The 14,533-nt window shown below is 40.3% G+C and overlaps 1 protein-coding gene across 1 annotated transcript in view; it reads right to left on the bottom strand.

Annotated features, from left to right (window-relative positions):
- TRHDE (thyrotropin releasing hormone degrading enzyme) overlaps positions 1-14,533 on the bottom strand; it is a 362,232-nt gene that overhangs the window by 83,609 nt on the left and 264,090 nt on the right. The window contains exons 8-9 of the mRNA XM_054989042.1: positions 7,666-7,731; positions 4,948-5,135 (exon numbers count right to left, since the gene is read on the bottom strand). Coding sequence (XP_054845017.1) covers positions 4,948-5,135; positions 7,666-7,731 — 254 coding nt within the window. The remainder of the gene's footprint in view (positions 1-4,947; positions 5,136-7,665; positions 7,732-14,533) is intronic.

The raw sequence follows: 14,533 nt of genomic DNA on the forward strand, positions 1-14,533 counted from the left end.
TCACATCCAAGTTAGATTACTGCAATGCACTCTTCATGGGGCTTCCTTTGAAAATTGTTCAGAAACTACCATTGGTCCAAAATGCGGTGGCCAGGCTACTGTCAGGGGTTGGTTACAGGGATTGTGTCACTGGGATTGTGCTAAGACCTGCACTAGTTACCTATCAGTTTCCATGCACAATTCAAAGTCCCGTACTATCCAGCCTGCTCGTTAACCTGCCTCTCAAGCCCTGCTCTCTGTATACCCACCTCCAGAGGTGAGGCAGGTGAAGACTAGAGACAGGGCATTGTCTGTGGTGGCACCTTGCCTTTGGAACAACCTGCCCCTAGAGGCATACCAGGCACCTACTTTACTTTCTTTTAGGCATCAGGTTAAACACCTCCAATTTTCAAAACTTTTAAATAGGGGATTTACTTAATGTCTTTTGAATAGTTTACCTCTGTTTTATGGATAATTTTAAGCTGTTTATGTTTAATGGTTTTTTAATGGGTTGTTTTTTAGATTTCTGGTGATTTTAATTCAAGCAGGACTCTGAAGTGGAGGCATACTCTAAATAAATAAAACAGATTTTGAGGAAGATATTTCTGCGTAGCTATGTGTTTGATTATACTGTAAGCAATATTTCTGTTCTGCTATTTTATAATCTGTGGTATGTATGGCATAATAACAGATTTTAAAATTCATTTTTGATTAATGTATTGAAGAAAAAAGGGGTTAGTGAGGATTGGAATTGAAGCTATACAGGTATTTGGTATGAAGGAGGTAAGCAATTTCTTTCTATTGGACAGAAGATCATGATAATAAGCCTGTGAGCCTGTTAACCATGTTCATATTATACACTATACATATATTACAGCCCTCCATGAAACCTTGGTAAAGAGATGTTTTAAATAAGGGATAATAATAAAGTCCAATTAGGGTGAATTTTGCAACTAAATCTTGGTACTCCCCCATCAAACTGCTCTGCACATCACAATTAAACAATGGGGGATAAGATGAGCAATCTGACAGAGGACCGCATTATTTTCTATTTTTACCTTGAAACTTTCCTCCCCCCTTTAAAGTCCTACAGGTGGGCACATCTGTGACCCCAAGATAAATGGATCCCAGAAAAGCAAACCAGCAAAACAGAAAACATGTAACCAAGGCTCATCTTTGAGCATCTATTTGGAAGATGGTCCTTTTTCTAGCCTTTTATTTTTATAGCCCTTTAGCCAACTAATTACTTGTTATATTGATTACTCAAAATGATGTTTCCTTAATGGCTGTAAATTGTTAGGAGATAAGACTCTAGTAAACATCCTCCTTCCTAAGAATGGGAACTTATGCAATTAACAGATCAGGAGAAATTACAATCAATTGAAAAGGTGAAAACAGCAGATGTAAAACGCTCAATTGAAGAAAAATCTCTCAAATACACTCAGATTGGCTTACACATACTTCAAGCAGTAGAAATGCCTCGTGCACCATCATCTCTATGTATGGATCATTTCAGTTTGATTACCATGATGGATGTTGACAGGATTTTGGTCAAGGACCCACTTATCTACAGGACTACTCCTCTCAATATGCTCTGCTGAGATAGCCTCACTCATCTCACAAAGCCTTCAGAAGTGCCACTCTACAAAGAGGTGAGAACAATTGCTTCCCATACCTGGGCATTCTCTGTTGTGGTTTCCACCTGGTGGAACAGCCTGCCTGACAACATCAGAAAGGCACCCATTCTTCTATCATTTCACAGAATGTGTAGTTGGTATCTTTGTTGCAAAGATCCACTCCACTTGGTAAAAGAATGACCGGGGACATCAAGCCCAGTGCAGGTATGTCTAGCTGCCTGAGTAATTTAGTAAGAATATTTTTCCATCCAGATTTCTTTTCAGATTTCAAGATTTCTTCCTGATTTGGTTTGAAAAGCAGCACTTATGGAGTCCCCAATTGTAATTTCTAGATTTAGACTATGGCACATATAAAATCTGCTACATTTCTCTCTTTTTATTTTGCTTAATGCTTAACAATGTACACAAGCATTTAAGCATGCTCTAATCATAATGTAGTGTTTTATCCAAGGTGCTTATGTATTTGTGCATATTGGTTATCTTTAAAGGGTAAAAAGATACAAATTGAAGATTACAGCAAACTGTAATCTTCACTAATTCTGACACTAATATTACAAAATCCCCAAGCTCAACAAGAAGCATATAGAGAAGGATGCATGACTGGGTGAAACTATGGAACAATAATAAAATTGAATAGGAGACCATCTGTTTATCATTACAACCCGAGGCAGCTAATAACAGTATCAGTCAGGCCATAAGGGTTTGCTTGATTGTTTAATGACAGAAGCCCTGTACACATATTCCAACGTTGCATTCAGTCTGAGACACATCTATACTTTATTACCGCCTTGTTAGCATGGTGCCTACGTATGGAGGGAAGGGTATACATGTGGGTTTCCTTCCCATGATCAGGATTTAGGAATGTCTGAAAAACGGTATTGGTGATCTAGAAGGAGCCAACATCTGTACATTTCTTTTATGTATAGGCACCATGCTTATGAGCTGTCAATTTTGCACAGGTGTAGGGTGAAACAAGCCTACTCTTTCCTTTCTATGTACACTGATAAAACACACAATCAGAACAAGTGCATAGGACTATGTTCTTCCACACTGGATGACATCTGTCCTAGTGAGTCCAAAGAAAAATATTCATTTGGATCTATGAATGCTTTTGACAGCATATAAAAGGATCTGAATCCCTTTCTTCAAGAGGCAGCAGAAAGGACCTTGCCATTATGTTCAGAAAGCTCTGAAATAGAGGGCTTTGGTCAGTAAGTTTGGGAAAGCACAAGTGAGAAGCAGCCTTTCATGCCATATCCCTTCCTTCCCCTAAAAACTTTCACCAAGAGGATTTTACAGACCACACAGTGGACAAGAGGCATTCTTTCACGATCTACACAAAGGGGCTATAGGCTATGTAATAACTGTCCCTTTATTTAGTGTGAGATGCATAAGGAATGCAAATAGGTCTGAGGTAAGAGCTGGGATCTGTATATGGGCTGCCAATGTCAGAAAGGCACTAGCTCTCCTTTTAACTGGCAAAAGCCATATTATTTTCCTAGGGAGTTTCTGGGACAAAACAGCCTTTGGAATAAAATGCTGAAAGTTCCCTCAGTCATCTTTCATATGGCATATTTTACCTGTGCTAGCAAAGCAGTTCAGAAGAAAAAAGCAAATAGACACATACAATCTCAAAGGGTTGGGACATTACTATGACTTTAGAAATGTTATCATCATAGATGCAAATCTGCACACTTTTCTTGCAAGACAGAAAAAGAAAGGCATGAGTTCCAACAAATGGAACTTGGGCAGGTTTCTCTATGGATTGCACCCTTTGTATGTATCAGCAAGTTGCTAGCATGCAGCATAATAGGACAGATGTGGCTCGTGGCTTACACAGATTGCTGCAGTATAACATGATGTGAGTTATGGTTCACAAATAATACATATACTACATCTAATTTTGAGCATAGTTTCTGTCCCTCCAGAGTCTATTTTAGGGGACTTACTTTGATAACAAATAACTAAATGGTATGTTGAACTAAAACACAGAATTTATAAGTTGTAGTTTTTATAGCTTATTAAAAGTCACAATTATTTTAGAAAGGACAGATTACCCTGTTAATTTTCTATAGACACATGTTATATACTTGTGATGTTACAGAAGCCTGAAAGCCAGAACACCCAAATACTGCCCTCACTTCCGTTTACTGAAATGGCTCCCTATTCCCCAACATGCTATTAGCTGAATTACTGTAATACACAACCATTCTAACTACTCAGGAGTAATAAAGCAACAAAAAAGACTAGAAACAGAAGACAACATGAGAACAGATTTACAGAATGAAATTCTGATATATCCTCCATTTCTTCAAAGGCATTTGCATCTCCTCCTGGAAACTGGCATCAATAGAGGACAAAACCAGGTAAGAATTCTATTCACACGAATCCTTAAAGTGCACACATGCATACCTGTTCCATGACACAGATGGCAGAAAAGACTAAAAGAACTGAGTATTTACAGGCTTTCGTGTACTTATCAACACATCTTCTGTGAGATTGCTAATGCTTATACCCTTTTTTGTAATTAATTCTGTAAATTCCCTATTTAATTCACTTGGCATATTTATTTCTTGTATCTGTATATTTTAGTGTTCAACATTTTCTGTAGGAAGATTACAACACTGATAGAAAATAAAGGCTGAAGAGCACACCTGATAGTTAGGGTAAAGTCCATTGGAAAGAACAAGCTTAGATATCAGTGTATGCAGACCTGCATCTTGGTAGAAAGAATGAAAACAGTTTGCAGAAATTTCTTTAAAAGTGACATAGGAAAGGACCGGCTCTGACCTATGTCTTAGTACTCAGTTCAGCTTGCTTGCTGCCCTAAAAGTCGAAGGATGCATAGAGGTTAAGGGAGGAAGTAGTATGTCCTCTCTGCTAAACTAAACACGAGTCCAGAACTGTAGAATCAAGGTTTTCTATTCCTGTGTTACTGCTTGAACTGAAGATAGTAACTCATACATAAAGGTAAACTGTATGGATTAGCTGTTTGGATAAATTAAAATAATTTCTGGAATTCTCAGGGTTTCCATATGGATGCACATTATATATTTATATTTTTAATCCAGCTAGACCTGTCTATTTATATGTGAAATGGTTTTAAAAGCAAAAAAGAGGTTTAAAGGTAGAAAGTGTGTGAATGTTGATACTGTGGTATAGTGTTTATATCATTTAATAACAGTATTACAAGAAGGCCATACTCTGCTACAGATACTTTGGTTTTGATTTTTCATTATTTCTTTGGGAAAATCAGTTTACAAAACAATACTATCAAAATAAACTCCCTCCCCACAAAACTCATAGTACTTATACCAACAAATATAAGTACCTGTTGTTTCCAACAGCGGGATCCTTGGCTTTAATATCAAGATCATAAATAAAATGCTCTTGAGAGATTCCTATGAAGTTGTCTGCAGTTTCATTTCCCATGATGGTGATAACAGGATAACCCATCTGAAGAGTCCACTGATCCATTACTTCTTGGATATTCACAAATTTTCCAACCTTCTTAAGTGCCTTCAAAACAATAAAGTACTGTTTAATATACCAAGGAAATAGAAGCATCATGAGTACAGTTTTCTGTTTTGAAAGAAACAGGGCAAACTATTCTTTCTGTCACTGGGCTAAGGAAACCATATTGCAGCATGGCTAGGCAAAAAGTTGCACAGGCAATGCATATATGCTTACCTGTTCCTTTCAGAATGGGGTATATGTGTCTTAGATTATTTGAGTGATACCATAGAATAATTATCGTATTAAATTATGTGATCTAAGATTGATGAGGATCACAGGAAATAATTGTGAATTAGGGGTGTGCAGCCTGAAAATATTTGGGTTTCCTGCTCCGGGTTTACCCCACCCCACCTCCCACCCCCCCTGGGGCAACCCCTCCACCCACCACCACTTACCTGGCCGGAGGGAGAGCAGGAGGGTCATCAGCTGGGTGGCGGGCCATTGCACACAGCCCCACAGGCGGCAAGAAGGGCCGGAGCCACTGCTGCTGCTGACAAGGTAAGTCGGGGTGGGTGGGGGTGTGGCTGGGCGGCTGAGGTGATGTTTAAAGGGCCCCGCCGCTGCTTGCAAGCAGCGGTGGGGCCCTTTAACCTCAGCCCTGAAGCTTTCCGAAGCATTACAGATGCTTCGGAAAGCATTGATTCGGGATTTCCGAATATTTACAGATCGGGTCCAATTCGGGCATTTATTCCAAATCGGATTCCTGAACCACACATGCCTATTGTGAACTCTTTTGCCCCACTCTCCATATGATAATTTTCACATAAAAAATAAAACCTTATAAAAACCGATGTAATTATTTGATAATGTGATGGCTGCTACCATGAACTTCTACAACATTCCCATCCCCTTCAGTGTAACCAAGGTGTAGACATACACATATCCTGTCAGCAAATAAAAGGTGTCGAGATTGCTACTCACCCTGTGGCTGCTTGCAGCCTTGGCAGGGAGTCGTCCTTTGCCGCCCCGCCTGGAGGAAAGGAGGCAGGCTTCCTTCCCGGGCATCCAGGGATTTGGCCAGGGGGCAGAGCCAAGTGCCATCTTTAGGCGGCTCCGTTTCCCCTGGCCGCAGTTTGCAAAGCACTTGGCCCACCCACCTCTCCCTGTTTTAGTGCAGGACTAGCTGGCTGCTGTTCCAGAGCCAGGTAGGATTTTTTTTACCTTTTTCCCCAGATTGGCTGCGGGAAAAGGGTTTTTTTCACCTGCCTTGCACTAATGGCAATGCGTGAGGCATTCTAGGTAGTGCCGTGGAGGTTTTGTCATTGGCAGGAGATTTTGGGAATAGGGTGCGGGTTGGTGAACACCCTATGGCGCTTCCCCTTGGGTGGGGAACAGGGTCTGCCATTAAGGACGGTATGCCTGCTTATGGCTACCGTACACTGGCAGAAACCTGCGGGGATCCCCAAGCACAAGGCCTTCCCTCATGCCATATGGCTGGGGTGTTAGGTGCTTGATGGGGGGATCCATTGCCTGGCTGGCCAGGTTGCAGCCATTCAAAGAATGGCCTACACCCGGGGCATGGGGCTCGCCCAGACAGGTCAAGGCAGAGGTCCGGAGTTGACCCCAGGGCTTGACCTGTACCGCTGAGTTGACCCTTGCCTCGTTTATGTTATGGTCATTTAATAAACGGCCCTTTAATTCCAAGCCTGTGTCTGCCTCTTCATTCCGGCTGGGATTGCAAATGAAAAAGCTGTGCTTAGACACAGCACTGCTGTTGAAATCCAGATGGTAAGTTCCATGTCTTTAACAATATTATTCTCTAATTGTAAGGGCTCAATAATACACATTCTTGAATAAAAATATACACTTTCTGAGTTGTTAACCTCAGGCAGGTCTCGGTTTCTAAAAAGAGAATAGAAAAGCTCAAACCAGCTAGGAAATCACTATTCCTAATCTGAAGGCTGAAGAAAAACACAGAGGTTGTGATCTAGTATTAAATCATGTTTTAGAGTTGAGTACTGGCCTTAAAATGAGGTTCAGTGCCATGCTTTGTTCAGGCCAGTTTGGCACGTCCTTAGAGGTGCAGTTCACCCTCGGAACTGTGGCAGCTTTTCCTGGGAATGCACTTGCTCCAATGTTTTATTTTGTTGCAGATTTCTAGTGGGGTTTTTTGTTGCATTTTCTGGCATATGAATAGAAGTGTTTCTGAAGAAACCTCCTACTTCTCTCAATCTCCATCCTGAAGCTCTTGCCCTTATTTCTTCGCATTTCTGTTCAGATGCAGAAGCATGCTTGCAATAGTAGTTGCATGCAATTGCACATGTGCTAAGTAAAAAATAAAAAATTAAAGGGTGGATGGGCTCTTTTTATGATGATGAAAGTGCCTGACCTCCCCTCCAAAATTGCATTTTTGAAAAAAAATGGTTTGGAGATAAGACTGCTTTTTTTAAAAAACTTTTTGGAGGTTTTCCTGTGACCTCACAACCAAAGGTAAGCGCTTGTGGGTACTACATATGGAGGATGAGTTTCTGGGGTGATTCAGCAAAACACAGACCTAAAGCTGGAAAAAGGTGAGAACAACAAAGTGGTTTACCTCTGACAGTGTGTCCCATAGGTCCTTTCTGGCAGCATTGCCATACTTGTGTATGGTTAAATAATCCTACAAAAACATATATAAATCAGTTGTTATTGTACAACAGGCAACATACTCCAACTGAATCCACTGTGCACAACTTGCACACAAGTGAGAATACGTAAGTTTTTAATGTATATTTACCCTAAATTAATATAAAGATATTTTCAACAGACAGCTTTAATATGTAAGCAACAGTAGGAATAAATAAGTTGAAAAGCTGTAAGTCTATAAGTGAACTTTAACTTGCATACTAAGTTTTTTATTCTAATTCTCAAACAGGTTTTTAATTTTCAATCTGTTCCTTACACATTTGTATAGCTTCACTGTGTGTTTCCAGAAAATCTTGGCTCTGGTGGTAAAGTTTCCAGAGATAAGTGTTACTTGTTATTTTAGCTAAGTATTTTGTGGTTATTGTCAATAACCCACATACTTCATTGATTATTAAATATTTAACTATTCAAACCATAGTCTTATATCCACTGAGGTACTGTGGGTGCGTATCTTTCCTTCTGATTAAACAAAAACACAATAGAGATCAAGCCATGCTGTACAAATGCTAGAACAGCTATTTCTTTTTTTATCAAAACAGCACAGACGATTTTCAGCTGAAACCATTTTTTGTTATATGACTCAAAATCCCCAGCTAGTGAACTAACTAAACCTCTAATAAACACCACCCCAAGACTTTCCTTAATTTCCTTATTTGTAAATGTTACCAGGACCTGAGAACACCCTGTTTCTTACCTCCTGCTGATTGGAGAGCAAACTAATTTACTCAATGGGATTCCTCTCCCCTTTAAGCCTCTTATAAAACGAATCTGCTCTTTTTCATTCATATCTCAAGCCTTATAACTGGAACCAGAATCTGTTGTCAAAGTACACTTCTAATCTATTCCAAGCCCTCCATGTCTGTATAGTGGCATAATGTCCCATTTTCTGCAGCATCACATAGATTTTTGCCTACTCCCTGAATTGATCTTTTTTGAATATTAGCTGTCTATGTATTTGGGGCCCTGAGAATTTTGGCCATTGGGAATATTTTAATCTTAATGTGGGCATTCTAGTATATCAACTGTAACAACTTTATATCAACTGTAACAATAACACCTGTAGTATAGTATAGTGGGTCAAAATATGGATATGGTCAGCTCCCTTCTAACCTCCATCCCACCCCTTGGAATGATGGTGGTCAGGCCCAGTGTGTTTTCTTCTCTTCCAGTTTGATGTTGTGTAATATCCTGTCAGTGAAGAACAAAACTGACACCCTCCAGGTGCTTAAGAGGAGGGACAATCGTGACCTGGTTTGTGTGATCGAGACCTGGCTGAGTGAGGAATATGTGGTCCCTCTCACACAATTAACACCACCAGGTTACTCGGTCCTTCATCAACCTTGAACAGAAGGTTGGGGGGGGAGTAATGGTATTTCTCCAAGATAAGTTTCCCTTCTGAGGGGTCCCTGCATCAAAGATTTCTGGCACTGAATGTGTGAGACTGGTGTGGGAAGCTGGGGAGAGAATAGGTGTTCTCCTAGTGCACTGACTGCTCAGCTTGCCAGCTGACACTCTGCTGAGTTATCAGAGGCTGTCACTAATTGGGTGCTGTGGTTCAGGTCAGTGGTCCTGGAGAACTTCAATATCAACACAGATGCTGTCTATGTCTATTTTATGGCTGCCATAGCAACACTGGGTCTCTCCCAGGTTGTGGCCAGATGCCAGATTTGATCTTTTGTACAGGGGTTGATCTGGAGTCCACAGTCACCTGTGAACCGGTGCCATGGTCAGATCATTTCCTTGTTAGGGTGAGATTGAAGTTAGATGCCCCCTCCTGCTTGGGCAATAAGTTGATTTATGCTTGCCCGCATAGATTTATGAATCCTAGTAGATCCTACTTTGCAGGATTTTTCTGGGCCTGCAGGCAGCTTGCTCAATGGGCTTACCAAGACCTGGATAGAGTTGCTCTTTGATACCCTCTTCTCCCTTGGTGGTTCCACAGTATGAGGAGCTAAGAGAGGCTAGAGTGTAAATGGCACCAGACTTGTGACAAGACTATGAGAACATGTTACAGGGTTCAGTTGAAGGCCTACGAAGGCTTACTCCTTCTACAGAGTCTAAAGTGGTAGATAATTCGATTTTTAGCTGTTACTTATTTGCAACTTATTTTACGGATAATGTCTTTGTGCTTCCTGCTGACCAGGCTGCCAACTTGGCTAGTAGCATATTAACAGCTCCTTCTGCATTGTTGGGCCCATTCTTAGACTCCTTCAGTCCACTTAACCCTGCAGATGTTGACAGAATCCTGATGGCTCTAAGGCCTACCACCTGCTTGTTGAATCCCTCACCCTCTTGGCTAATTAAACTTTGATGTGATGTGTATTGGGAAGCCCCTTGCGAGCAATTATTCTCTTGCATCGGCAGAGCTGTATTATACATAAGGCTGGACAGGCTGAATCCTAGGGGCCCTGCAGACACTAGGGGTCCGTCAATTTTTTTTGCTTTGGCACTGTTACCTGCGCTTTAGGGCTCCAATGATTAAAGGCACTTTGCACTCTGTGCCGTAGCAATACATGTACATATATATTTATCCATATAAGTATACTATATATAAAACACTGTACTGCTTACCAGTTCCATTTTTGCTCATATCTCTATTCCAATATTCATGTGAAAGTAATAAATAAAATTAAACCCCAAAGTGTGTTTTCCTGAAGAGTTCTACTCATGTAATAAAAATATTTTAAAAATTGTGAATAGAATTCTTCAGAAGACCTTCAAAATGGATATAGGGCCTACCATACCAGGGTCAGGCTGTCAGCTGTAGTGGCATGAAAGACTGAAGTACTGGAGGGGGCCTGAAATATCTGAAAGTCTAGGGGCCCGGCCATGGGTTAATACAGCCCTGTGCATCAGGCCAATTTCCTAACTCCCTCAAGGAGGCAGTAGTGAGACTTCTGTTGAAAAAGTCTTCGTTGGATAAAGGGGAGCAAACAAATTACTGCCCAGTTCCAAATTTGCCTTTTCTGGCTGAGATCATTGAAAGGGCGGTGACTAGCTTTAAAGGTTTTTAAATGATACATCAGCTCTTGATTCATTCTAGTCTGGCTTCAGGCTAGACTTTGGTACTGAGACTGCTTTAATAGCTCTGGTTTATGACATAGATCTGTCAGCAGTTTTTGACACAGTTGACCATTTGGTTCTGGTCGACCACCTAGCACCACTGGGGATAAGAGCTATCACCTTAAATGATTTGCCTCCTTCCCCCCAGGATGCTCGATGAGGGGTGGTTGTTGGGGATGAGAGTTCATCCTAATGAAAAATACATTGTGGGGTCCCACAGGGATCGATCTTGTCCCCGATGCAAGATTTGGAGTTAGATGCCACCAGTATTCTGATAACACCCAACTGTACCTTCTACATGATAAGCAACCAGAAGCTGATATCTCTTCTTTGGTCCAATGCCTGGCTGCCATAGTGGAGTGGCTGAGAGGTAGCTGACTGAAGTTAAATTCTTTGAAAACTGAGATCCTGTTGGGAAGGACTTTGGTTGTGGGGAATTTATCGTTCCCATTGCCTAACTTTCTGCTACAGACTCCATGAAGAGTTTGGAGGTTTGGCTTGATTCTAAGCTTTCCCTGGACAAACAGGTGTTCATAGTGGCTAGAACGGCATTTTTCCATCTTTGCCATTCCCAACAACTTTCCTCATCTCTATCTCAATCTGACCTTGCCACATTGAACCATGTGATATTCACTTCTCAGTTAGACTACTGCAACTTGCTCTGTGAAGTGCTACCCTTGAAAACGCTCTAGAGACTTCAGGTGGTGCAGAATGCGGCTTCTAGATTGCTGACCAAGTCGCCATGGTCAGCTCATATAACACTGATCTTGAAGCTGCTGCAATGGTTACCGATTAGCCTCCAAAGCCAATTCAAGACGTTGGTTCTCAACTTTAAAGCTCTTCATCGTCTGGGACTCTTATACCTTCGGGTCCGCCTCTCCCATTATGAACCCCGCCACCTGCTTTGTTCATCTTTTCAGGGCTTGCTGGTGGTTCCTGGCTCCAGGGTGGCACACCTTTTTTCACCAGGAAGAAGGCCTTTACTATTGTGGCGCCATCCCTTTGGAATGCACTGTTGTAAGGCACCCATGTTCAGCAGGACCTGTTGATGTTTCAGAAACTCTGTAAGGCAGAACTATCCTGGCATGCCTTTGCTATGTAATATTCTTTTGTGAGCAAAATGTTGTGCATTTTTATCTACCTACAATTTTTTTCATGTTACTTGTGGGGTTTTATAGGCTGGGGTTGGGATTAGAGTGGTTTTTAATTATTGTATTAGACTGTTTTCTTGTGGTTATATTATATTATTGTTTTAACCACTGTAATTGTTGTGGACCACTTTGAGATCTTAAGAGAAGCAGTATAAACACTGAATAAATAAATATTTTACCATTGCTTTATCATGACTGCATGAGCATATTAATCATTCTCCCTGATTTCACTGTATTCCAGGTCTCAGTGCTTCTTCCAAACTTATTTAGAATCTTCTTTTAATTTGTCAAATGTTCAATTAGTTAGTGCTTGCGCTTGCCTATCTTCCACATGTGTTATATCCTAAGCCAGCAGCTTCTTTTGAGTAAGTGCCTAGGATATGCAGGACTTCCAAATCATATTTGGTTTCATTCACTACATACTAAGATATTTGCTAGATGAGGCCAAATGTGTTTTACAGAATATAGGTAAGGTATTTGACTATGCAAACCATTATTAAAATCTTTAGTCCATTTCTTTCTCTATGGCTCAGCTATAATATAATAATAATTTAGTAGTGTACTAAGATTAGCAATAGATTATCTAAATATCAAATATATAGCTAAATAAAGCATTAGATATATAGTGAGATAATCGCTTACGCTTAGACTGGAGCATAAAATCATAATGCATTGCAATGCATTTTATTCACCAAGTAGAAAATAAGATTCCCCTGCATTTGAATGTTCATCATCTTCACTTTATGTAATGGTAGGAGACAAGCCCTTATTTACAGCAAAATAATAAACCTGCAAAAATGTGCTGACTTGGTTATCTGTGCTGTGTATGTGAAATACATTCTTCAATAATAATTAGTGTTTGGGAAGCAAACTTTCTGATGTTCAAATTGTAAGCACCTGTGACAGATTTAGCTTTATGTCTGCCAACTCACTGTACAAGAGGCTGCAACTCCCATATAATCACAGGTTAGAAAGGCTAAATGAGAATACTGACTCACTTAACTACAATGCATCGCTTTAAGAATGTCATGAAAATAAGCACTAGAAACGACAGCAGCACATAGGCTCTTCCAACATACTGCACTGCTATCTAGCTAAAAATAAACCACCATGCAGTTCAGTAACACATTCTACAGTTTCTCCTGAAGGTCAGTTAGTTACTTTTTAAATGAAAAGGCTTGAGCATGCAAGTTCAACCTAAGCAAGTCTCTCATATAAATTGCCAACTATTGATTTTGATCCATTAATAGCCACATGACATAATCAAGCCAACAAACTTGCAACATTGTTCCTAGGCTGTAAAGTGAGACTTCAACTCCTGTTTTGGTCATGTGTGGATGGGAACAAAGTTGAATGAAGTTCATGCACTTCCAGATACAGGGGAAAGGAAGTGCACTGGCTAATCAACAAGAGGGCAATTCCTTCTCTTCCTGTAGTATACAGTATGGTGTAGGGTGCAAGGTAAGTGTCTACAGCTGACCTGCAGAACAGCACAGGAAGATGGGAAGACCAGTTCAAATTACTAGGCAAGACCAACAGTACCATTCTATTGCTCCACCTTAAGTCAATGGGCTTAGAAGAGTGTATCTCTGCCTAGGATTGTACCCTTGTCTTCCCAGCCAGGGCAGTGTTTATGTTTGTTTAGCATGTGACATCAGTTCTGGTCTGGAGGACTACTCACTATTTCCACTGTGAGGATGATAGGGAGTGGCACCCAAGTATTTAGGTAAATAGTCAAAGCACATCCCAGAAAGAACAGAGTTACTCAGTTACCTAGACAACCTGGCAAAACTCCCTTTCTTCCTAAATTATTTTATTCAGAAGAACCTCTGGCTACGTTCTCGTGTAGCTGAGATTATTTTAACTCTCCATTAAATATACTGTGTAGAGATTTACGTTGATTTTGTTGGTAGAGTTTTGATATTCGTAAGTTATTTTAAGCCCTCACTTTATGCACATCCATGTTGAGCTTCTGATTCCTATCTGCATGTGTTTAAGTCTAGGTGTGCCCAGAGGTGCAATCCGTTGAGGTTCTTAGCCCATGCTTGTGCCCTATAGCTATGAGTCAACTGCCCAGTGGTCCTAGGACCTATCCAGGAGTTTGTTGTAGATTTTTGTTTTACCTTCTTTGTGTATCTTTTTAAATTATATTTTAACTGATTTTTGTAAGCTACTTTTAGTCACCAGTGAGAGAAGCGGTATATAAATCACCAAATAAATAAAAACAATCATAAACATTATTTTGATACATTCCAGTCAATAAAAATGTCATAAACCACTGGTTCAAACTTTCTAGGTTTAAACTCTATAATAGGACTCAACAGGAATCTATGGTTTTAGGCACAAAGAACTGTTGCAAGCAATGAAAAATAGGTAACTAATTCCAATGGAATTTTCTGGATTACATCAAGAATTTCCACTGTCAATGCTGAATGTCAGATTAGAATCTGCCTTTTGATATGTTAAAGGAAAGACAAAAAAAAAGAAGATACTAAAAGACAGGAAAGTCCTTTCAACCTCCTAAAGACCACAATTCTTTTCAAAGGTTTATGAAGTTTGGTC

Source organism: Eublepharis macularius, chromosome 9, assembly GCF_028583425.1.
Source record: "Eublepharis macularius isolate TG4126 chromosome 9, MPM_Emac_v1.0, whole genome shotgun sequence".
Classification (NCBI taxonomy): domain Eukaryota; kingdom Metazoa; phylum Chordata; class Lepidosauria; order Squamata; family Eublepharidae; genus Eublepharis; species Eublepharis macularius.